Consider the following 27985-nt stretch of genomic DNA (forward strand, 5'->3'; position numbering starts at 1 on the left):
ATTCTATCAATATGATTAGTTTTTATGGAGACAAATATTTCCCTTTCGTTCTTACTATTTCAATGTGACGGGGATGAGAAGTATGGCATCGCCGATGTCGCCTCGTACTGGATCAATATACAGTGGCAGCAATGCTGACAGGATACAACGGCCTCGCGCTGCATCTGTGGTACAAACTAAACTGGATTGATGATAATTCCTTTCTCATATATTTCAGAAACCATCTTACCAGCGAATAATTTCGGAAACGCAGAGGGAAATACCATCTCGTGCTGGTCTGTTAGAAAATGTTGAACCCCGGTGCACCGACTTGTCAGAGATCTTTAATCAACATTGGCGCAATTTCTGAGAACGTTGATAACCAGTCGACTGGATGTAGAATGTATTTACTGTACGCTACCGTGGGATCGCCATACAATGCAGGATTTGAATCGTTCAGAAAACAATAGAAACAGAGATTTGTTGGAGGTTGTCCTCCAAAACAAGGAGGAGGCCAGATTGTCCTCAACGGACGCTATTCAAAGGATAGCAACTTCTTTGCACGCTACAAACGGCAACCTCAGTCGTCCTTCAAGTTTCGTGTCCAAAAGAAGCACGACCCTTTCGCAGTCACAAGAGCGTTTGAGCGATGACGAACCCTCTATGGTCCAGGAACGCAAAAAGAGCACCAACTCTGTTCAAACCAGTATAATTGGTTTAGGGCTTCTGTGCGTTGTGTCGGTCATACAAAGTGCTGTATCGGTACAAATCCTCTACTACATATCAGAGACACGCCGTGACGAACAGCCAAGGAACGGGACACTCTTGTCCAGTCAGAAGGATTTCGATGATGTCTTGGAAGTGGCCACCGCATTCTGCACCTTTGTGCTTGTACTTTGTGTGAGCTCCTTACTCGTGTGCTCTATGCAATGTTTTTTCGCCTCCAGAATTCTACAGGTGGCCGAGGGCGAGGAAAGGTAAGTACTGCTATTTGTATCTATTTTATCAAAAGGAGTAAAAGTGTCACAAGAAACGCAATATATATATATATATTTCAAATTAGCTATGATCATGCGCAAAGGTTATTTGGAGTTGGGTTGAAGATAAAAGCCAACAAAAAACTTAAATAAATGTAAAGAGAAAAGAAGGAGAGGGGGTAAGATTGTTATAAGATTTTTTTTAATCAAAAACGGTGTCGATTTGAATTGTCCTGAATGTTTCGATTGTTTTCTCAGTATTAATGCTTTGTGAAACCTTGGGCTACTCTTTTCATTCCATTGGTTATTGGTTATGTATTCAATTGATAAGTATACCAATAACAGAAAAGTCCTGTCTTCATGGGAAGAAATGTCTGTTCGGGTTATGGGTGGTTTTATCCATCATTTTTTGTTAATGTCAAGAGAACAAATGACATCATACTACTGGTATATAATGGTATTCCCTACATTAACACCCCAACATGATTACACGATTATGGCATGTTATTATAGTGGTATATCTAACATTAGCACCCCAACATGATAACACGATTATGGTATGTCATTATAGTGGTATATCTAACATTAACACCCCAACATGATTACACGATTATGATATGTCATTATAGTGGTATATCTAACATTAGCACCCCAACATGATTACACGATAATGGTATGTCATTATAGTGGTATATCTAACATTAACACCCCAACATGATTTCACGATTATGATATGTCATTATAGTGGTATATCTAACATTAGCACCCCAACATGATTACACGATTATGGTATGTCATTATAGTGGTATATCTAACATTAACACCCCAACATGATTACACGATTATGGTATGTCATTATAGTGGTATATCTAACATTAACACCCCAACATGATTACACGATTGTTATGATATGTCATTATAGTGGTATATCTAACATTAACACCCCAACATGATTACACGATTATGGTATGTCATTATAGTGGTATATCAAACATTAACACCCCAACATGATTACACGATTATGGTATGTCATTATAGTGGTATATCTAACATTAACACCCCAACATGATTACACGATTATGGTATGTCATTATAGTGGTATATCTAACATTAACACCCCAACATGATTACACGATTATGGTATGTCATTATAGTGGTATATCTAACATTAACACCCCAACATGATTACACGATTATGGTATGTCATTATAGTGGTATATCAAGCATTAACACCCCAACATGATTTCATGATTATGGTATGTCATTATAGTGGTATATCTAACATTAACACCCCAACATGATTTCACGATTATGGTATGTCATTATAGTGGTATATCAAACATTAACACCCCAACATGATTTCACGATTATGGTATGTCATTATAGTGGTATATCAAACATTAACACCCCAACATGATTTACACGATTATGGTATGTCATTATAGTGGTATATCTAACATTAACACCCCAACATGATTACACGATTATGGTATGTCATTATAGTGGTATATCTAACATAAACACCCCAACATGATTACACGATTATGGTATGTCATTATAGTGGTATATCTAACACTAACACCCCAACATGATTACACGATTATGGTATGTCATTATAGTGGTATATCTAACATTAACACCCCAACATGATTACACGATTGTTATGGTATGTTATTATAGTGGTATATGAAACATTAACACCCAACATGATTACACGATTGTTATGGTATGTTATTATAGTGGTATATGAAACATTTACACCCAACATGATTACACGATTATGGTATGTCATTATAGTGGTATATCTAACATTAACACCCCAACATGATTACACACGATTATGGTATGTCATTATAGTGTGTATATCTAACATTAACACCCCAACATGATTACACGATTATGGTATGTCATTATAGTGGTATATCTAACATTAACACCCCAACATGATTACACGATTGTTATGATATGTCATTATAGTGGTATATCTAACATTAACACCCCAACATGATTACACGATTATGGTATGTCATTATAGTGGTATATCTAACATTAACACCCCAACATGATTACACGATTATGGTATGTCATTATAGTGGTATATCTAACATTAACACCCCAACATGATTACACGATTATGGTATGTCATTATAGTGGTATATCTAACATTAACACCCCAACATGATTACACGATTATGATATGTCATTATAGTGGTATATCTAACATTAACACCCCAACATGATTCATTATAGTGGTATATCTAACATTAACACCCCAACATGATTACACGATTATGGTATGTCATTATAGTGGTATATCTAACATTAACACCCCAACATGATTACACGATTATGGTATGTCATTATAGTGGTATATCTAACATTAACACCCCAACATGATTACACGATTGTTATGATATGTCATTATAGTGGTATATCTTACATTAACACCCCAAAATAATTACACGATTATGGTATGTCATTATAGTCGTATATCTAACATTAACACCCAACATGATTACACGATTATGATATGTCATTATAGTGGTATATCTAACATTAACACCCCAACATGATTACACGATTGTTATGATATGTCATTATAGTGGTATATCTAACATTAACACCCCAAAATGATTACACGATTATGGTATGTTATTATAGGGTATATCTAACATTACACCCCAACATGATTACACGATTATGGTATGTCATTATAGTGGTATATATATCTAACATTAACACCCCAACATGATTACACGATTATGGTATGTCATTATAGTGGTATATCTAACATTAGCACCCCAACATGATAACACGATTATGGTATGTCATTATAGTGGTATATCTAACATTAACACCCCAACATGATAACACGATTATGGTATGTCATTATAGTGGTATATCTAACATTAGCACCCCAACATGATTACACGATTATGGTATGTCATTATAGTGGTATATCTAACATTAACACCCCAACATGATTTACACACGATTATGGTATGTCATTATAGTGGTATATCTAACATTAACACCCCAACATGATTACATGATTGTTATGGTATGTCATTATAGTGGTATATCTAACATTAACACCCCAACATGATTACACGATTATGGTATGTCATTATAGTGGTATATCTAACATTAACACCCCAACATGATTACACGATTATGGTATGTCATTATAGTGGTATATCTAACATTAACACCCCAAAATGATTACACGATTATGGTATGTCATTATAGTGGTATATCTAACATTAACACCCCAACATGATTACACGATTATGGTATGTCATTATAGTGGTATATCAAACATTAACACCCCAACATGATTACACGATTATGGTATGTCATTATAGTGGTATATCAAACATTAACACCCCAACATGATTACACGATTATGGTATGTCATTATAGTGGTATATCTAACATTAACACCCCAAAATGATTACACGATTATGGTATGTCATTATAGTGGTATATCTAACATTAACACCCCAACATGATTACACGATTATGGTATGTCATTATAGTGGTATATCTAACATTAACACCCCAACATGATTACACGATTATGGTATGTCATTATAGTGGTATTACACGATTTTGGTTTGTCAAGCGGTTTGGTGTAATACCATACTTTCTCATGATTAATGAAACACTGTCACGCGCTCGTTGTGTGATATTTGATTGATGGTTGCTATGGGGGAACAGACATGCGCGGCTATTAACACCTTATCTGTTCTGTGATATACTGAGAATGGTTATAATAGGACACACTTACTAACGAGAAAGCCATGTTGTAGCCGCCAGCCTCATGCCCAGTCTATCAATACTGCCGTAATCATCCATTAATTCATAGAAAAGTATGTATCTTAATAGTGTTCAAATATCACCAACATACATATTGATTCATTTTCCATGTAACTATTGTTTGTTCTTACTCTTTCTCGTGTTAATTTGATATTTATTAGTAATATGAGTATAAGGCGATGGTCTGCAATTCTAGTTCTAATTGTAAAATTGTAATAGATATAGACACGTTCTTAATAAATGATTGAAAGAAAGTTATAACGTTCAGCTGAAAACACCATTCTTTCCCATACTTCTTGCAAGTTGTAATCCTTTCAAGTTGTAAAACAGTATAATATAAACAAAACTTGATTGCCAAATTAAGAACTAATATTATGCTATAATCATCATCATTCTTTATTCCTCAAAAGTTGAGAGTACAGGGAAATGAAAAAAAAAAGTTATGCATTGTAGATATATTGGAACAGATCTATTTACATTGAAAGTTCAGATCAAAGTTCTGTTAACGATAAAATCGCCCGACTACATGCATATTACTTTACATGCTAGTTAATACAGCTCATGTCACAACATCGTGAAAGTAGATTTCTGCTGACTCTGCTGACTTTTTGAGGAGATACGAGCAATCCTTTGTAAATTCATCTGACAGTTCATCATCTTCAAATTCGAAATTAGGAATTTTTGCTTTGAATATTGTCTGAAGCAAAAGTTCTTCAGAAAGGTTAGACATAATTACATATGGCTGGATACCATAATAATCAATCACTTTCGTCATAAAAGTATCTCTCAGTAGGAATGTTCTTGTACAGCTTGTTACAAAATGTCTTATAATGTCGTATAGTGGCCTATCACATAAATTACATATGATGCGTTGTTCTCCAGGAACACAGGTAATCATTTTGCAGATATACAGCACTGTTTTATTGTCGATATCCGCTGTTTGCAGTATGTGATATGGTTTATCATATGTGGAGTGAACATATTTAAATCTCACGAAATCACTATCGTTGTCCATTCTCTCATGAAGCGACCGATCTTCATGTATAGCTATAGCTCCTTTTACAAAAAGCTTCCATTGGATCTTTGACGGAAAATTTGCGGACTGGATATAGCACTGTATGAAGTCTAATAGATTGTACTTGGCTAAAATAGACACAATATCGGGGATAAAACCCATTTGCTTTGCTTTTGGTGTGTCTTTATACTTGAATAGTCTGCGTATAAAGATGCTTTTCGGAACACTAGTGGGTGTGCATTCGATAATATTACGTAAGAAGTACAATTTCCTCTTTTCGATTTCGCTCTGGATTCTGCGTACTCCAACTATACTTTCGCACATGTCGGATCGCGTAGATCGTCTCAGATTTAAAATGAGCTTAATAGCATAGTGCTGGAATGTTTCAAGCTTGCGGATATCACATTTAGTTAAGTTATTCCATAGTTCGCATCCAAATAGTATCGACGGAAGTATAACTTTCTTGTAAATACTAACAAGTGTAAGAGGTTTAGTGTGTATACAGTCAGTTCCTATGCGAGTGATAGAATGTAGCATGTTACGTCCTTTCTTGCAAGCGTTGTCAACGGCATCGGTGTTTTTCAAGTCAGAGGAGAGAATGATTCCTAAGTGCGTCTCTTTGTTCGCAATACGAATTGCATTGTTGTTGATTGTCCACTCATAATTTAGGCATGCACAGCCGAATGTTAGTATGTTACATTTCGATGCATTATATTGGAATTTCCATTTATTAGCATATCTTTGTGCAACGTCTAGTAAAGTTTGTAGTGCCTTCGGACTTGTGGTAACAAGTGCGACATCATCGGCTAAACACGGATTCCCACACGGGATGGATTTGACTTTAGCGCCAACGTGGGTCGCTTCCAGATCAACAAGCATGTCGTTAATATGCAGTAAGTATAGGAAAGTTGAAATTATCCCACCTTGTCTAACTGACCTTTGAACTTTAAGCCAGCGTGATTGAGCACCATTATGGATTACAGCACTATAGATGTCACGGTATGCGTTGAACAATATTCTAAATAAGTGTCCCGTCACTCCAATGTTATACAGTTTGTTAAATATACCATTATGTTGAACAGTGTCAAAAGCCTTATATGTATCTAAGAAAGCAACATAGACTTTGCTGTTTTGTTCGATATTTTCAAATATACATTCACGAAGACTTAACGACGCGGTTGTGCAACTAAGACCTTTCTGGAATCCTTGTTGTTGAATAGCAGGAAAATTGATATGCATGGTATCCATCCAACGCGATATTCTTTTTAAAATCACACTTTCCATAAGTTTATATAGCACTGGTAGCAACGAGATAGGCCTGTAGTTGTTCGGTTCATTTTTCTTCTTAAAACCACCTTTATAAATCGGAATAATAATTCCTCGTTTCCACGTTTTGGGAATAAATCCGGTAGTCCTGATAGCGTTCATTAATTTTTGGATAATTTCAATAACGGCTTTCCCTCCAAATCGAATGTGTTCGCTCGTTACCATATCGGCTCCTGGAGCTTTTTTAAGTTTCATTTGCCTGATTGTTGTCTCAATCTCGTCAAAAGTAAACATACGATCAAGTTCTTCTTGTTTTTGCAAATAGAGATTGGTGTCATCCATTGTCGAATCATCTTTATATAGGTTTTCATAAAAGTCTGCAAAAGTTTCAACAACGCATTGTCGGTCACGTGCACATTTTCCGTCGAATATTAGTTCAGTACATGTGTCCGGTGTTTTGTTCTTCCGTTTTCGTACAATTCTCCAGAATAATCGAGTGTCTACATCCGCCGTTTTATCTAACTCATTATTCACGTCATCTAAGTACTTATCATGAGCTAATTTATGAAGGTTTCGAAATGCATTCTTCGCTTTCTTGTAAGCTCTGTATGATGCATGATGTAAACCGCGAGGTCTGTTCTCGTTAATCCAAATCTGTCTATAAAATTCAGAGCCATGTTATGTGCTGTTTCCAGCTCTGATGTCCAGTATGGTTTTAGGTATTCCTTGAAACGCCGTTTGGGTATTGTTTCGTCAGATGCTAAGGTAAGGCATAACGTTAATTGCTCGTATAACGCGTCAATGCCGAATTGTGTCGAGGTGTCAAATTCATGTATGGTACGTAGTTTGTTTTCACATGCTAGTTGATATGAAATTAGATGATCAACAGTTGCTTTGTTCCATGCAGTATGCTCCACGTTGTCTTTCCGCCGACTTTTGTCAGATGGGACGGTGAAATCGAAAGCACAGGTGATTGGAAGGTGGTCTGAGGCAACCTCAATATCGGCATTATCTATAATATTACATCGAGATATGTTGCTAATCGTGGTTTCATCAATAAGGATGTAATCTAATGTAGTTTGACATGGTCTAAATGTATATTTTTACTCCTTCACATCTCGCCATTTTGTTTACTACACACATGTTCAAATCGTTTATGACGTCGTTCAATGCCTTGGCCTTCTGTTTAGGTACGTAATACCGCGGGTCTTCTAGGATGCGCGCATTAAAGTCACCAGCTACTACAATTTTGCCTCTGAGTGCGTAGAAGGCAAGTAGGTCAGATAGATACTGCATAGTGTCTTTATATCCATTGACGTCATTATCACTTTGCATATAGACTCCAAAAACATATATGGACTGTTCAGACGCTGTTGTGATTTTGACGGCAGCAATACGGTTGTTGACAACTTCTTCTACATGAGAAATACTATATTGAAGTGATTTCTTTACAATAAATGCGACACCGGTATTAGTATTTGACGGGTATGCATTGCGTGCATGAATCGCGTAGTAGTTAGAGTCTATAGAGTCTAAGAAGGCTAATGACTTCTGCGATAACTGGTGTTCAGTTATGACAGCTAGGTCGTAGTTTGATTCTTTTAATAATCGCGACAATCATTTTGCCGATGAGAAAGCTCCTCTGACATTCCATGTTAGTATGGAAAAAGCCATAATGTAAAAGTATAGCACAGTTTGTACCATAATGTTTTAATTATAAACAGCTGATGGATACTTAACGGCGGTCGTTGTAGCGCCAATACCCTTCATCGTCGCGGTTGTAATCGCTGTAGTAGTCTCTGTTATCATCATCCCATTCAGAGTTGATTTCATACGGATTTCTACCGAAACCGTCACGTGGTCTTCCAGATGACTCGCGATCAGAATTTTTCCTTATCTCGAACCTTTCTTGCCATTCCCTGTTATTGAGCCACGGTCTACACGAAACGCTGTCTGGCCAAAAGTCATCACAATCTACTATTTCGGCATGATCCGCAGCGACATTTAGTTTGGCGGTGTATGACCCATTCCTTTGTGTGAACAGACGAAGATCCGTTACTTTGACTCCTTTTGCTTGTATGTAGTTTATGATTCCGGATCTAGTTGTTGTTGGTCCAATCCCACTAAGATAGAACGCGCCGTGCGTTTACGTTTCACGCCAATAAATATGTCTTTATTGTCAGAACTAGCTTGTGTACGTTCATCGCTGTTGCTTCTATCGCGCCGTTGCTTTTCCTTAGTTTTCCCGTTATAAAGTTGTCTATCACGGGCCTCGTAATTTTGTATACTGTCACTACGTGTTGCGATTGCTCGTCTCTTTCCATTAAATGTCTGTTCAACGTTTGAACTAGTACGAGCCTGCTCAAATGCGATATGATTGTCTCTGGGCGTATCTAATGGTTCACTATCTTGCTGTGAGTTAGAGGCTTCCGTACTGATGTGTGTACATGTACGCGTACCCGGCGAGGAGTTACCGTTAGGAATGTCATTCACAACATCAATAATTTGGTTGGGGCTACCAGAGGGGTAGATATTGGACGAAACTACATGTGAAAATAGTTTTTGAGATTGTTCAGGATTCTTATAAGCACTAGACATTACACTTTGTAGCTCGAGAACGATCTTAGTAAGACGAGTGTTCTCCTCTCTCATTTCTTTCATCAACTTAAACATCTTATCCTCTTTTTGTAGACTTTCAACGATTGTTCAACGTGTTTCAACCTTTCACAAACTGAATGAAGAACGCTGTTGTTATCTGTGTCAACGTTTTTATTGTACACTGCATTCTGTCTCTCTCCTTGCAATTGTCTCGAACTCAAAGATGTCGAAGAGACGCGATTACCCAAGGGGGTACCGGATAGCAGAGTGCTCGCAGGTGTCCCTTCGTGGGCCTCCGATGCACATTTGCCTTTAATCCAGTAAGAAATAAATTTCAGACAATTGCTACGTGCTTCAAATGTTGATGAAAAATCAATGTAATTCAGTAAAGCGAACTTGTGAACTTCTCACCTCAACACTCGATCCAGTTCATCTAACAGTTTATAGTATATGAATAGAGTTTAGAATACTATAAGCAATTAATGTTAGAAATTCGGTTTCAAAAACATATTCTATGGATATAGTACAAAACTAGAATCATTGCAATACTTAATCGCCGTACCGAAACGTGTATAAGATAATGCCTCGCTATTCTATGACGCATGAAGTCCTCACTGACGTTGACACCTCTGGTCCCCCGTACCGAGACATACGGTCAGTTGCTTTATATTTGTGCTTTTGATTTCGGGTATATGATATGGAATTCAATCAGCCATTAAATAACATTTTTATCTCAAAATTTAAATGAAATAAATGCATGTAACTATGTGGAAATCACTTTAAAATCACTTTCAGCTCTTCCATTAAAGAAGTTCTTGATGGAAGTGCTATCTAAAATGTCTCCGCCTTTGGCGTTCGCATAATTGAACATTTCATTTTGAAATTTTAATCTTCTGTATCTGCCAATGCATTTGTCTATGCTAAATATGATAACACGTTAGTAGAAGCTGCGACTATAGAACACAGAATGGACCAGCTAAAGGTATCCTTAGTTTGTTATCCTGCTGCGGGTATGATAACCGAGCATTTTTAAAGATAACACAGAAAGTGAAACACTCTCTTCGGCACTTTTGTTGTAAGGATTTCGGAAAGTTGTGAAGAAAAAAAAATCAATACTTTGAAATAATCTGACGATGTCTTAGAGGAAACTCAATCATCAAACTCTTGAAATTCACAGTAAGAAAGTAATTTCAGACAATTGCCAGTTGCCTCAAATGTTAATTTTCGGACATGTAACGAAGAATTAAATAAGCTATTATAAAGGATTACTGTCGAGTTTGGTATTTAAAATACATTGTAAACGGATGGTTGCTGCATTGAAATCACTAAGAAATCAATGTTATTTTATTTAGCGAACCCAGGGACCCATCACCGCAGCTCTTGATTCAGTTAATCTAACAGTTGATAGTATATGATATCGAGTTTAGTATACCATTAGCAATTTATCCTATTAGTTGATCTGGTTTCAAAACATATTGTATGAATTCGATATAAAGCTAGAATCATTGCAATGATTTATCGTCGTACTGAAATGTGTATAAGATCATGTCCTGCTATTCTATGAAGCATGAAGTTATCCGTGGCGTTGACACCTCTTGTCCCCGTAAAGGAAACGTACTGCTAATTGGTTTATATTTGTGCTTTTGATGCCGTGTATATGATATAGAATTCCATCAGCCATTATATAACATTTTTATCTCAAAAACTTAAATGACATAAATGCATGTAACTATGTGGAAATCACTTTAAAATCACTTTAAGATCTACCATTAAAAAGTTCTTGATGGATGTGCTATTTAAAATGTCTCCGCCTTTGGCGTTCGCATAATTGAACATTTCATTTAGAAATTTTAATCTTCTGTTTCTGCCAATGCATTTGTCTATGCTTAATATGATAACATGTTAGTAGAGGCTGCAACCTTTGAACCTAAATGGACCAGCTAAAGGTATCCTCAGTTTGTTATCCTACTGCGGGCATGATAACCGAGCATTAAGATAACGCTCTCTTCGGCACTTTAGTTGTAAGGATATTGGCAAGTATTGAAAAAACTTCTGAGCACATGAAGTAAAAGCAATACCGGATCGATACTTGGAATAAAGAGGGTCTTTTATTTTTGACATCTTAATTGATTTTCACACAACTGGCCTAGGGGAGACATTGTTGTTTTACAGTGAAGTTTGGCTTTACTGTAAATTGATTGGTTTCGTACGATTGATTGTTGAACTCCATTATTTGGGTCTTTGTTAGAATGGGTTATGAAGTAATAAACGGTGGCTAGACACGAATGTCACTGTACCCAACCGGATGTGGATAACTGTAGTTACGCTCTACAAAAATGCTGACGGTGATTTAGGTCAGATTTCGCATGCCTCAGTTTACATGTTTGTAGGGCAATGCTGACCGTGCTGTCAATAACATGTGTAATTTAATTTTGAAGCATGGCGCTCAACTGTAAATCTCTATAAAAGAAGAAAATAGCCATGCAAATATGACCATGTGGAAGGTAACTGAATGCATGTTATGATCTCGTCAGTGGGTAACTGATTCACTAGATGTGGTTAACTGAAATGCATTGGAATAGTAAACTGTCTTGTAAATACCACACAATCATTAACTGACATTAATATTTAAGTGCAGACGGACACACCTTTTTACGCGTTGATTTTTTTTTTTTTTACCCATTGTTTAATTTGTCTTTTTTTTTGTAATTTTTTATTTTTTCAAATTTTGTAACACATTTGACATGACAAACGAGGACACTTTCATTCTTCACATACACACACATACACCTTATACTATCAAATATACACACAGAGAGACGAAAGACAAAAAAACAACAGAAAAGAAAAACAAAGAGAAGGGAAAGAAAGATAGAGAGATAGAGAAAAAAAAAGATAGATAAAGGGGAGGGATAGACAGAGAGATGGTATTTAGAGTGGCACGTACAGTAAGTGAAGATCGAAGAAATAAAAAGTTATATCGGCAAAAACAAAAAAAAATGATAATAATGGAAAAAAAATTAGATAATTAGAAACAAAGAACAAAAAAAAATCTAAATATATCCAAAAAAAAAAAATGTATACATCTATGATAATCATATTGCGAGTATTTCAAGGTGAGGTGTTCGAATAAAAGATTAAAGTTTAGCTATTTTTTCCCATTTTTTCCAGTCTTTCTCAAATTTAATTTTTGCTCTTTCTCCTTGGCTGTAAGCTATATATTTCTGAGTATTATAATATTTACGCGTTGATTTTATAGTAATATATGTCAAAAATGAATGAAACTATTGTGATAAAAATACATAACACAGAATAATCCACATCCTTTGCTCTAACAAATGAAGATTATATAGATGATTCAGTGAATAGTCGGACAAAGAAAAAAAGTCTATATGCGTTTATTTTCCTTCCAACAGGCCTTACATATCAAAACGATAATCAACTTCTACTTACATTGTCTAATTTTGACCATTGAAAGTATGTAAAAGCCCGGTGTAATTTAGCACAGCTCTAAAAATAAATTCGTATAACTGTTTGAAAGCAAGGTTACGTATCAACACGGACATAGCCAGCCGGGAGGACGTTTTAGGATTCCTACACTATTTTTGCTGACTTAAGAATTTGCCCGACTATTCACTTAAATACGCGAACCATAAGAAAACTTTTATCTGAATTAGTTGGTACAGCTGTACTCAGCTTCGCTATGCAAGGTATTCAGTACCCTCTCTGTCAAATATCATAAGTATAATGATTTTTGTAGTTATTAAAACGATTTCTTAATTTCAATAAATTTATATCAGACTGATCGGGTGTTAATCTCGTTGACATATTTCTGTTTCTTGTGCACAGACGACAAAAGACGTGTGCCGATAACAAATGACACTCTCAAGCGACAGCGATTTAAAATCATGCATATTCATAATCACCATTAATTAATTAAAGTTGTATGGTCTATAACTTTCGCTCTTTTTGTCACAGTGAAAACTGTTTAAGTGTTATACATATTTTTCTCCGTCTGTCTAAGGTTTAAACTTTCTAATTTTACCACTTTTTATAAAGTTGCAGCACTGGAAGTATCTTTAATTATAAAAGTAAAAAATCTTTTTAACGTATACACGTGAAAAATAGGCTCGAAAGATGCCGAATCATTCCGAACTCTTCCGAACATCGTCGCGACAATCTCGAAGTAAAACGAGAGTTGTGAAACCAAGAGAAAATATCAACAATTTTTCATAAACAAAATATGTGGTCGACCTCATCAGACTCTATCTACAAAGAAAATAATGCTCGCACATTACAATATTTGATACACACAACATTTTACGGTAATGTGTAAATTGAATGTTTCAAATACCCAATCTGTGGACACATATGCTAGCATGATTTGCTCATATAGGCCAGAAGGAAAACGTAAACAAACACATGTGTGCTTACGCTAGTTACCTGGCTCACACGTGCAGGTCGTGTCGAACGTCAGTCACGTGATACGATTAGGAATCCGACAAAATCCGAAGTCACTGAACATGGCGGTGATTAAAGGCGCTTTATTCAAAACCAGGAATATATGATTCCTAGATTTCGGCTCTCTTATAGGCCGACATATGCTTTTGGGGAGCTAAATCATCAAGTTACATGTCAATGTTTAAATATCAAATGTTTAAGTTAAATATCGTTACAGTGAAATTAGCAGCAATACAACTTTAAAATGTATACTATGAACGGATCTGAGGTCTCGAAATGACTGATGAAACGATAACCAAGGGGCCATGAAATACGCTATTCACTTGTTAATTCTTGTATGTACACCTCGCGTCGTCTTTAAAACTATGAAGGAAGGTAAATATTCAGAGCACTAAATCATATAAAACGTAAACAACACAAATACATGAGATCAGCATTTTATTAATATATGACTGGTGTATTTTCTGTTTTTATTCTGCGTTTCTCAGAAGTATTCATCAAATGCAATATCAACCCCGAAATCAGCGGCGAAAAGCACTCAAGGAAACTGGACTTCGTCCAGATACTATATTGCGAGTCCAGTAACCTGTGTCAAAATTTGATCGAGGGAATCTCCCATTAGATGATTGTGACGTCATAATCTCTAAAGCCTAAAGGGACTTTCCCTCTTCAATGACGTCAATATAATCAAGCAATGATGTCACCACTTTCAACTTCATCGGGGTGTGAAAAACATTTTGTTTATAAATAATTTTTGAGACTACAATATAAAATAAAATACGTTTAAACGTACAATTCTAATGCATTAGTTTTGTTTCAAATCAATACCTAACTTCGTTGTATATATTGTGACGTCAAAATAATATCAAGATTTCACGCCGGGACACAAATTAAAACTTCATCCCCATTAAAATTTACAACACATATAATACTGTATAAATCATATAATGGCTTTATGTTTTAAATTATACCATAATTATTTGTATTTAAGTGGAGCAGATAAGAGAGAAGAAAGAGGTATATATAAATATATATAAAGAAAGAGGGATAGTGGACATAACATCAGTAGTTTACAACTTATTTACAATCATTTGATACATGTTTTTATATAAATAATTTAACAAATTTTGCGCCATTTGACACTTTAAAACGAACAACAGCCAAAACTTTCAACTTTTCTAGAGGTATGAAAAGAATCGACCAATTAGAAATACTGATGTAGTATGAAAACAAAGAGAAACCAGAAATTGTCACTGGACAGTTTGATGGGCTTTTTCATCAACAAGGATTTTCTTTCAAGGTCATTCATATTAACAAACTTGGTAGCACTAATCGCAACGTGTTACAGGTTCAATTTCAGGACACTATGCCTTCCAGAACTTCAGACGAAGTCATCTGACCTTGAATGAAAGTCAAGGTCAATCATATTATCAAACTTGGTAGGCATTTACATACCTAATATTAGGTCTCTCGGTCCTCTAGAACTTGAGCAGAAGATTTTTTAATGATTTTTTTCGAAAAATTGCTCTTTTCAACTTTGACCCTTTTTCAAACCGGAAGTTGACGTTTTACAGAAAAGTGTTCCATTAGTTATTTGCTCCATTATTTTTATTTTACATAACATATCCAAAACAGAAAGAAATGCGTCTAGCCATCAACGAGATATTGACATAAGTTTAAAACCGGAAGTGAGGTAATAACGGCCATATTGAATGTCCGACCAGCATAAAAATGCTGCTGTCTCACCATCAACTCATGCTCTACAATTTGGTGACATGAACATTGATATATATCTTGCTATTTCGGAGATCCTTTGTATACAACTTTCGGTGCAGAAGAATAATAAAAAACAGAACAAAAACAACAGGTCTTTTCAGCCATAGGTGAAAAGCCCTTAGTATGCATGAATAATGAAAAAAGATAAGTATAATAGGTTGGTCGATCCAATCCAAGTCTAATTCGTCAGTTACGCACCTTTAAATTTAATTCGTCAGTTACGCACCTTTAAATTTGAGTTACCCACTAAATGTCAATTTTGTGGTGGCTTGTTTCGCTTATTCATAGTCATTTACGTATGCGTTACGCTTCAAATTTTATTTTTGTACAAAAACGATTCGTGAGATACGAAAAAACCTTTAAAACATCGCAAATTACGTAAACTGAGGCATGCGAAATCTGACCTATATCACCGTCACGCTTTTTGTTGTGCGTAACTACAGTTACCCACATCCGGTTGGGTACAGTGAATGTAGGGGTCCAGTGCTGGGAACGTTTATAGTGTATGTTAATGTACAGTCCGAGTTACTGTCCTGTCGAAACTATACACAGTACACTGTAGTGATGAGGCACATGTTTGAGAACGTTAATTAGAAGAAAATCAAAATTATAAATTCATATTCAAATTGTGTAATTGTCCTCCATTTAACAACATTTGGTTGGAGACTATACCGTATATTCACGACTCTATGCATACATAAGTTCATAAGACGATATACTTCACATTTTGGTGTAGAAACCTTCTACATCATCTCAATCCAGGAAATATGTTCGTCTTCTATCAAAACAAAACGAATCAATACCCTCAAAGTGTTTAGTCTAACAATCTACCTGGAGAGTAAAGACATTGATAATAGTTGAAATCAATACCGGTATATTAATTACAACATTAAGATGATATTGACAAATGTTTCACAGCGCAATTATATATACAGTATAATTTGCCATTTCATCACTATAGCAAGATAGTCGTGTTACATTGTATTGATCATGTCATAAACCATATGGCTGGCATAGATATACGAAACTTTTGATTCCATTCATATGACCGGTTATCCATTAAGTCGGCGGATCCGTATTAACTGACCAGGCAGTTGTGGCCCTGAAGACAACACAATAAGTATCTTATCTATGTCAGTGAATCAATTCCGCGTCTTTCTGATTCCAGTTTCGCAGAAAGGATGCTAAAAAGCGACGAATAAATTTGGAATGCAGATTAACGTGAAAGTAATAATGTCACAAGTCCTTGACAACGTTAGTATTCGACCCGGTCCCAATTTCTGGAAACAAATTTTAGTAAAAAACCGGACTTAAGTCAAATTTACATATGCTACGTAAGAAACTAAATTTAAGTTTTGACTGTTACAATGATTATTTTTACGATAAATCGAGACCAATGCTAACTTCTCATAGCTATTAACAAAAAAAAACAAACAAAAAATCCGAAATTTGGCCTCCCCTTATCATGATTTAAGAATCTACTGAAGTGGAAAAAGTCGCTCGACACCATGCTACTTTATTTCTAAGTCCTTGATCATGTACATGTGTATACTGCATATATATACATATATGTAGTTGAAGTTTTACGATATAGAACAAACACTAGCAGGAAAGTTTAGCTTGATCGCTACAGACAACCTGGAATTAAACTCGCAATCAGGAACTTTTTCCAATTACAAAGCAACAATAGCATCACAGAAATATTTTTTTTGTATTATAGATTAGTAAAGTATTATGTACGAGTCTGATAAAGAAGAATTTACACAGTCCAGAGTGAATCTTATCTTATCAGTACAATTGAACTTACAACATTGACCTTTGATCCTTAGTTCAGATTCCTATCTTTATCTATTTTCAATGTTTATGAAAAACGCAATATCATTCGACTTACTGACAGTATCGCGACCAACAAATGCGTTCTTCCTTTTATTGTCGGTGATATGCCATTGATGATCAATCACTATATGTCTTAGTAAACGGTATCGCCAAAAGCTCTTGTCTCCCTTCATTAAAATGGTAAAAATATGAGAATCTTTCTCTACCGAAGTTATAGCTTCTCAGAAATAGCTTTTAATATCACGATAACTAATAGGTTACATGAACTAACTAGCACTTAAAAGATATGACATCAAAGTTATCAGCTATGCATAATCTTTAAAGGGGCAATTCACTCAGGCTAATTCTTCTACATAACCCTGAAGCAAAATATGGCATAAATGTATTGTTGTACATTTCTTATGAAATATATAACATAAAATATTGACAAATTCCATCTCATTGTTTAGTATTTTAATTGATACCGTTGTAATTACAAATCATTGATCAATACGATTTAGCAGGTACAATATGTACGTTGTACCCATATCCTAGCCAAAGTCACGCACGTTAACCAAATAAACTACATAACCACTGTGGAGGTGATATAATGATTTTTCAGGCAAGACAATTCACCTAATAAGGTAAACATACTTCTGTCAGAGAGCTTTGAGCAGTTCTAGACAAAAGTAGCATTACTATACGAGCAAGGGACTGGGTTCGGGATACAAGATGTTTGACCACAATGTGTTATGTCGGACAGCGAGCGAGTTTGAACATTTCATACGCATTTCACCACCATGGGATTTTCTGACATTTCACAGTAATACCGGTTGATCTAATTTCTTTTAAAACTGGGGGTTTTCCGATATATGTACAAATTTTAATGTTCTCTTAGAATGAATTGTCCCTTTAAAAAGATGAATTCTCGGAAGGACGTTCAAAAAACGAAATCCACGAAAATTAAAACCCCTCGAAAGATAGTGATTTCACAGTATTCTTGAATGAACGGTAAAATATGTAATTTGATACCTTCATTTGTTTCGCGGTAATTGCGAATTATATGCCGACGAGATGACATATCAGACGCCAAAAACAGCGATGCCACAGACGTTTGTTAGGCCTGCCGTGATTATTCTCTGGAAGAATATCGATAGAGTGATCCATGATCTGTGGTAAACGTTCCAGACATCGACTATTTAATTAATACATAGATATTCTGTCGTACTGACCACGTGGTCTTTAAAGGTTAGTCTATAACATAAAAGTCAGGATGACCGAGCAGTCTGAGGCGCTGCGTTCAGGTCACAGTCTGGTTCTCTAGGCGTGGGTTCAAGGTATTTTTTACCTCCCAAAAAAGAAACTACTAAAATATATAATTACGGGAAAATTTCATATCAGTCTATTACACTATGCAAAGAAAAGGCATAGGCAATCCTAAATTTGTTTATTTTTCATAATATTCAAGCATTGAAGTCACTATTATTTAATTTCATCGGGGTATGAAAGAAATTCGTTACCCAGCAGGTTAGTTTTAAAGTAGGTTCAATACCATAAGCTGAATCGCCTAGATATTAGTGTTTGACAATAGTTTGTCAATATTAGAGACATTTTGACATCTTATTACAAAATGTAGTATATTTACAAGCAATGTAACAGAGAACACTGAACACAGCCCTTTTTGTTTTGAAATCACGATAAATGTTTTTTGCATAAATAAATGCAAAAATATTAAGTTGGGAAGCGTATTTGTGGTAGGTTAGCATTCACAGGTAAATCACAGGTTGTTGGCCTCGTTGTAAGTCTGAAGACGTCGATATTGTTCCACCAGAAATTTGTTTATCATCAATTTTCCATGAAAAGTCAACAGTAAATTAATTTTACTAATATTCAAACATACTGAGATACAACTACTAAAATTTTGTATAGCTTACATTAAGGTATACAATAGTTTCTTGGTTTTGCTGCATGAAGTTGATTATATAAAACATGGTCAAACAGAAGGAATAGGAAACCAGAGACAGTGGGTATGGAACTGTAAATATATGGTAAATAATTTGTATCTTAACGATTATGTTCATGTATGAGTTAAAGAAGTAAAAGTGTAGACAACATATTGTCGAATTATTGAGGCAACGGCCTCTTAATCAAAACACAAAAAGTATTTCCGAGAAGAAGGCTTTTGTTTCAATTTAAGGCGTTTTGTTTAAACTTAATTAAGAATTAGAGTTCCTGGTAACAATAGGACAATGGGCTGATTCCATTAGCATTGTTTGGTAGGTTATTAGGTTAACATTCTGTTAAAAAACAGGGTCATTTAAGGACATGTCAGATTTGTTGGTGAAGGAAGGCGAAGTACCCGGAGAAAAACCGCCGACCAATGGCCAGTACCTGGCAACTGCCATAGAAGTGGCATTGTTTCTTATGAATACTGTTCTAATACATGTATATCATAGGGGAGTATCTTACATTCTCAAAGAGTATATGTACTAATGTTCTCATTTCCAATCCAATGGACACTAGGCCACAAGCTACCCTATTAATGTATTTATAATTTTATTTGAAATCCAGCGGCTGTGATATCTTCTGAAAAACATGCCTTCACCACGAAGGAATATACTCTATTGCAGGTCTATAAATGGCGGTTTATACGTGTTCGTTGTTTCTTGCCTACTAGTAACTCCCTCCTATTTAAGGGAGGTGTTTATGCTCCGTTATATGGTTATTGATGATGATGCCCTTGTGGAGCCATTACCTGCCGTAGTTGGTGGTAGTTAGCAGGAGACACATTTGGAGGTTTTTAGTTCCAGTTCCAATCTCCGCCATTTGTCTTCTCTCCAGAATGAATGGTTTCCCCGTACGAATATTGGCGGAATTTTTCCACTGGCTCATTCCCGCACGGATGAATTATGCCTTCTTTTTTGTTTTTAGAAATTTTAGACCGTTTAGATATTGAATTAGAATGGAGCCATGAGAACCGCTGTACAGATGTTTGGTACTAGGAGCTGTGGGGATATTATCCTCCGTCTTTATTGACGTTTCTTCCCTCCCAGATATTCGTCTGCTCTCCTGACGTATCGATCTGAATGACATCGCTACTCTATACTACGGTGTAATATGACAGCTCTTGCCTATTTCCTATACCATTTGATCATATTTCTCTCATACATGTCTGCGAAATAGAGTCGAATAACAGTAATTTCTATACCAAAGTAACATTTGTATTCATTCTGTAATCGCTACATTACACACACACAAAAAAAACACAAAAAAACTCAGATTTATATAAGCTTATACATTTTCATCACCATAACATCAAACAACCATGTGTTTACACATTTTTAACATCAAAACATATTCAATGAAATATCGCAAAACGTCATTTTTATTGGTCTGTGATTCATTTATTTCGTTAATTGCGTTATTAATGAATTAATTTAAGTTTCTTTTTTATCAATCATATGAACATGTATTTGTCTATTATTATTCTAATGAAAATATTTTCCACTTTTTCCATTATTGCACCTAGTAGATGCATTGACACTAACCTATTATATTTTGAAAATGTGACCCAGATTTGTATGGCGCGTGCAACTATGACCTATGGCGCGTGCAACTATGACCTATGGCGCGTGTAACTATGACCTAGTTTTGTATTGCGGGTGTCTTGTAAAAGAACGTCTTTTTCTACTTTCTTGAATTTTTTGTGACATCTCCTTCTGATTAAGTTCTGTTCTTGGTGTATATGTACAATTATCAAGCCTCTGTTGTTTTAGTAGTTAAGACTGTACTGCTCTATTGAATCTTTGCACATCAAAGAGTACTCTGCTGTTTGGGTAAACATTAATGACCCCAACATAAATTTTTTTGATCGAGAGTACGTCATTACTGCGGAAAAACCCATAATAATACCTTACCACACGAGCACATGTCATTCGGATTATGTAAACACAGATAGAGTAATTTGTGAAAATGTGTACTCTGGTTTATTGCTTTTTGTTGTTGTAGAGCTGCCAAGTTCCTAAGAGAATGCTCAAGCAGCAGGGTAATCGCAGTACTGGGATTTTTCGTCGCCCTACCAGGATTTCTAATAAGTAAGTATATATTCAGCGTTTTCAGTAGTTATAAACTAGCATGCATTGTATGCTCTGTTATTGACTCTATTATATGAAGTTACCATTATATATTGGACATTGTAAATATTTATCCTTTACAGTTATATACCCGAGAATATCTTAATTTGTTGAAATTGTTTTTGTCTTTTGTTTCACAATCAAACAGCAATGATGTGTGATGCATTAAAACATTAAAGATGCTACAATATTTTGAACAATAATTAACAATTGGGGTTCGATAATGACATTCCAATGACTGAAATAATGCATATAGTTTAAATTATTAAATCAATATGTCAAAGATGAGCAGAGAAATACATGACGATTGTCGGATGGAATGGATTATTCATTTCCAATGGAAATTGGTCGTTTGGGGCATATCATCAGGTTTGATACTTCCATTTACATATTGTGTTTGCTCCTTGTTTTCAGCCCTGATCCTATTTGTGGTACTGAAGCTGGATTCGACGCCAGCCGTCACCGCTACCGTCATAATGTCTCTTGGCGTCCTTTTTGGTATCCTGAGCGTCATGCAGAACACGTACCACTGGCACTACGAAATATCACGTGCTGCAGATGGACTTCCGGTCTATGACACGAACTTACAAAAGTCTCTACAAGAGCGCAAACCAAGAAATGAACTCAACACGCTTGTTTGACAAAGGTTTTCATTTAGAATTGCTGTATAATGTCAATGCTCAAGCATGTAATACAGAATTGTTCTGTATATAGCGGTGTGAAGGGCACAGGAACTTCCGAACCCAGATTTAGTGTATCGCCCAATTATTCCAATACGATCTCCATGGATACAGTGTTCATACTATTTGATGATTAGGTTGTGTGCTGCTACGTTTTAAAATGTTTGTAACAATGCACTGAATCTACAGAATTGATTGTGCAAGTCAGCAGTTATCTATTCAGCTGAAATTGAAAGACAAAATCAATCAAAGTAAATAGGAATATATATGTCTGAGAGATGCAAAATCTTATAAGAACCTGTGAAGCATCATCACATCCATTTTGGTGATGTAACAACACAACTTAGTAGAATTGCTGTACGAAGCGTCAATGTCGGAGGGGAAGGGAGTGAAGTTTCTCTTACAAGCGGTATTTCGTGTCGACGAACAGAGCTCCAAGCCTGTCCGCGATCGATTGGTTACACAACCAAAACTTACACTGGATCACTGATCCTAATTTTGATAAATCTCAGCAGACTGACTGTGGTGCAGTGTACTCCGGGTTACTGGCAATATAGCAGGCGTTGCAGGGCCTGTTGTATAACTATGTGTGCATGTGTAAGTTAGTACTTAATTATGCATTTAAACTTGAGTCATCATGTGTTTTGCATAGGATGTATATTTAATTACAAATATGTATGTTTCTAGTATCATATATTACTTTTTCTTTATTGGAAGCGTTTTTCTCCCATTATTTTGTAAAGTATACAATATATGTAACACTCGCTACTACAAATGGTCTGATTACTTTGCTGGCTGTTTCTTAAGGACGTCGACACATTAGGATACTTTCATAGTATAACTGCTAAACACACAAACGTATGTAGGTTCTGATTGTTACGTCATATTATTGTGAGTGTAACGTCATATTTTTCAGAGAGAACAACGTAATTTTACACACAAAGTAAAGACGTCACAATCGAAACATATTCACAATACATTTGTATAATATAGTAATATACTATGTAATTTTCAAAGACGAAAGACTTAATCTGTATTTGCATATTACAGAGTTATCTGGCCTTGCGGTTAGTTATGTATTGTGATGTCATATATTTGCGAGCGTAACGTCATACTTTTCGGAGAAAACGACGTGAAGAGTGCGCTCACAAAATAATGACGTGACAATCGATACCTATCCGCACGGGAGCTAACTCTGGAATATGCAAAGATGGAAAACAAATATCGTGAAATTGTGTCATTTAAGTTCGTTAAGGGAGATGAGCTGTCAATGTGAGAGAGCTAGTTACTATACACTAAGTACATTCTATTTAACGACAAACGCAAATTATATCGATACCAAAATACATCAAAGAACAGAACACAACAACACGTATCATTCATATCCGTTTACTTGCATTAAATACTCTTTATTAATATTCCAGTAGAGTTATATTTATATAACAGTAGATGGAAATATTTAAGCAATAAACTATTACCAGATTGGACATAAAGTTGATATGATGCCCATCCGGAAGGAAGATAAATAGAAAGGCACCCGTTAGGGCGCCATGAATATTTACCTTTCTGACGGATGGGCTTCATATCAACTGTATGTTTAATCTGGTAACAGTTTATTACTAATATTTCCATTGCGATCATTCAAATTCAAAACTATAAACGCATATCTTTTGAATTTCCCGCTTGCGCTAATGTTGACGTCACAAAGTTCAATAAACGGAACAGCCAAAGCATCAGCTTCTGAATATAGTTCAACACAAAACGGTTAGAAACAAGCAAACAAATGAAAACTATGCGATGATATTTTCAATACATGCCTTTTTGTCAACACAATGATTCTATTGGATTTCAAAGACCGCACAACTCTAAAACCACTTTTTAAATTATTTGACGTTATGTATAGGCGGAAGTATACATTGAATGCATTGTCCTTGACTCAGCGGAAACGTCAGATATCCATACGCTTGACCAGATTGGAGTTCATAGCTTGATATTGCCCATCTGGTTTAACATAGATCAAACGGGAAACTGAAAGTAGAATGAAAATATATGATATTGATTCCTTACATATAATATTGTTTACTCGCACCTTGGTAAGGACATAATTTTGCCCATTATGAATTATATTTATTTCACTTGTACCTTGATGAGAACATAATATTCACCGTTCAAGTATGATTCATTTTACATTTACCTCAGAAAATTAATTATATGAATATTTCACTCGCACCTTGGTAAAACATGAAAGTTGCTCCTGTGATGCAGTGAATCTCACTCCCACTATGGTCGGACCATGATACCCCTCAAACATGACCTGATTCACTTTTACCCACGATGGAAACATATCTACCAATGAAATAACTTGGGGTATGGATATGATATTTACTGCTCAAATATAATTTAATTCACTCGTTTCGCTATAAGAACATATAGTTACCCCTAAAATATGGCATATTTCATTCCTTGGGAGGAACATTGACATTCAATCAAGATTGATTTTATTCCCGACATAGTAGAAGAAAGATGAAAGTTACTGCTCACATTGTCACTCACACCTTGGTAAATTATAATATTAAACCATGAAATAGTTTTAGTTCACTTAACTCATTCCTTGGTGCGAACATGATATTTTACATTGTCGATTCTCATAATCTTAATGGACCTTCATTTATATATGTACATTTTTGTATGTTTTTAAATATCAAAATCGTGTTGTTCTTTTTCTGGCTGACACATCATGGGTTTAAATCTGATGTATTTTTCGGTTCTCTCATAATTGGACGATCTTTATCAATAAATGTATTTTATCTAAAAGCAGAATTGGGAACAACATTAGGTAGATATTGACCGTAGGTTGGCGGTTTTTTTCTGGATATTTCCGTTGTTTTTTCCTATTCCATCTCTTTACCTGACATGTCCATTATGGAAAATGCTATCATAACTATACTGTATGTGCGTTAATACTTCATCATTAGGTCTATATGTACCTACAATGTGTTCCGTCTTTGCATATTACAGAAAAACCTTCATTGCCGTAGGTATCCATTGTGACGCCTTTATTTTCTGAGCGAAACTCGCGTCGCTTTCTCTGAAAAGTATGACGTTGCACTAGACTAGATTATCTGCCTTAGTACCAGTTCTCTCCGCTAGGCTGCGCTCACAAATAATTGGTATTTTCGGAGTGAAGCCTAGTGGAAGGCAATCCGGTCTAGGTGTTGCGTCCGAAAACACATGACGTCACAATTGATACCTTTTGAATATACAAAAACAGAACAAAAGCACTACTTATGCATTATGATAGTGATAAAAGCATTGATGTATTCTACTTTAAATCATCATAGTATGCAATTGATTTTACTAGTATCAGCTACAGCCAGAGTATGTGGGTACTCTATATATATAACGTTTTATGCAAATTATGTTTTCACTCGTTAGATTTATGAGCACACTTACACATACAAAATGTGGTTTTATCTTTATTTTGATTGTTAAACACAATCTGGCCTCTATATCGGGTAAATTGTTGTAGGTATGCTTGGTAGGTCTCGTTATCAATGAAGATGAATTACACTGTACACGGTAGTCATTTTCTCTGTAACAAATTATAAAATGCACATTAAACGTCATTTTCAAAACGTCTGTTAGAAAATGGGAAATGAATATCCAAATACAAGTAAAAATGAAATCCTGAAATGTAAACTCATCATTTTTATGATTTACTGCTTCAATTAGAACAATATCACTGACGAGATCATTGGAGAACATTCTGGTAATCTTCAGAAACTCCATGATATTGTAATGGAGTTGTACAGCGATGATGGAAGGGAGGTAACAAAAAAGGATCAATTCGTGTACACTAATGAAATATATACTTCATATTTGTAGAAGTATTAGTTTTAAATTATGATCTATGTATCATGACGAATATACTTTTTACATTATGTATGTTGAAATGAGGAAATAATTTTTGACTTAAGCTAATACTTAAGATGCTAATTACCGGAGTCTCGATGAAGGGAAAGACTTACAATAACATACTTTAAATCAGGATGACACGATATATAGCAAAATAATGCGTCTTTCATGATATAGTTTTTTCACTCTTTAATATGTAATATATCGGAATATACCTAAGAAGGTACAATACAAAGTTACTGTTTTGGACTCCTATTTTATAGATCACATATTAGCTTTACTGTCCATTAACGCCATGGCATCGATATGACTGCTTCCATAGGTGTATATACTAGAGCCATGCCTATTTCACAATCAGATTTAATCATTTGCTCACGACATGTGTGGTGCCCAAATATTACGTTCGGGCGTAATAAGGGAGTAAAAGTCATGAGCCGAGGAATGTTAACCAGAACGTCTCAATCCAAACACATCGACAATAGACTGTACAATGTCTCAGTCTGAACGCACTCTTTCGTCGTGATAAGAAATAGATATATAATGAGTAAGTATCGTAATTAGATCAAACAAGAGTTGAATTTAGTCAAGCTTGGACGACTGAATAGGTAGACAAAGAGCAAATGATGTTTAATTGATATGGATGTTTTGACATACTGTACTGCCCATGGCAGCATGATTCGATGATGGTTGTGTTACTCGGACGGTAGAAATATGTTCGTCCACAATTTCGAAATCTATGTGATATAACGTGGCCATGCTTGCTATATATAGAGTACCTAGCGAGAATAGCCAATCAATCGATCTTATACATATAATGATACAGAAACTATTAAATTGTCCATTTTACAAAACAGCTGTTTTCATATAATTCTAAATCGTAAAATATTTGAAATAATGTTTTCCGAAGTAATTGCTTTATCTTCATTTTAGCCATTGTTTATCATTTTTAATCGAATGTCTATTCATGTAGCAGTGTCTGGTATATTTTTCGAAGACAATGAAATATTGAAATGTAGTTTATGCTGTGTATATATCAAAGTTAATTGTAATTTCTCAGAAAAAAACAGTTCTTTATGAAACAGATAATCCAATAGATGTAATATTAAGTATGCTCTTTGATTTCACCTTGAATAATCATATATACAACATGTGGTATTTGTGTAAACCGTTGGATTCATATTTCATACTTTGTTATGCATCACTTGGAATAAAAACCATACTAAAAGTGTATATTATATGTGCTGCGTCTTATTTACCAAGAATGAAGTAACGGTACACACATTATTTTCTGCAAATATTCCATATGGAAAAAATATATACTTAAATTATAATTTAACCGACAGGCGGGCAGAATGTTGCCACGACTCGTGTTCGCAAACGCACGTGTGCCTGTTTATGTCGCAGCAAATGTCGTAGCAGACTATATAGTTGTTGAATATCGTTGTTGTAAAATTTCGCGTTTGGAGCTTATTCGCGCGAGTTATTTTCGTGAATTATCTTTGTAGCATTTGAAAGTGTCATTCATAAGACAGGCTAAGACATGTCAAACCA

General features: G+C 35.3%; 1 protein-coding gene across 1 annotated transcript; it reads left to right on the forward strand.

The window, feature by feature from the left end:
* The first annotated feature begins 220 nt into the window (after positions 1 to 220).
* On the forward strand, positions 221 to 27654 carry LOC138333233 (uncharacterized). The gene is made up of 3 exons (XM_069281478.1): positions 221 to 956; positions 21715 to 21800; positions 22254 to 27654. Exons 1-3 carry the CDS (start codon positions 418 to 420, stop codon positions 22478 to 22480), a joined length of 852 nt encoding a protein of 283 aa, XP_069137579.1. The 5' UTR covers positions 221 to 417; the 3' UTR covers positions 22481 to 27654.
* Positions 27655 to 27985: the final 331 nt, after the last annotated feature.

This window comes from Argopecten irradians, chromosome 10 (assembly GCF_041381155.1).
Source record: "Argopecten irradians isolate NY chromosome 10, Ai_NY, whole genome shotgun sequence".
NCBI lineage: Eukaryota > Metazoa > Mollusca > Bivalvia > Pectinida > Pectinidae > Argopecten > Argopecten irradians.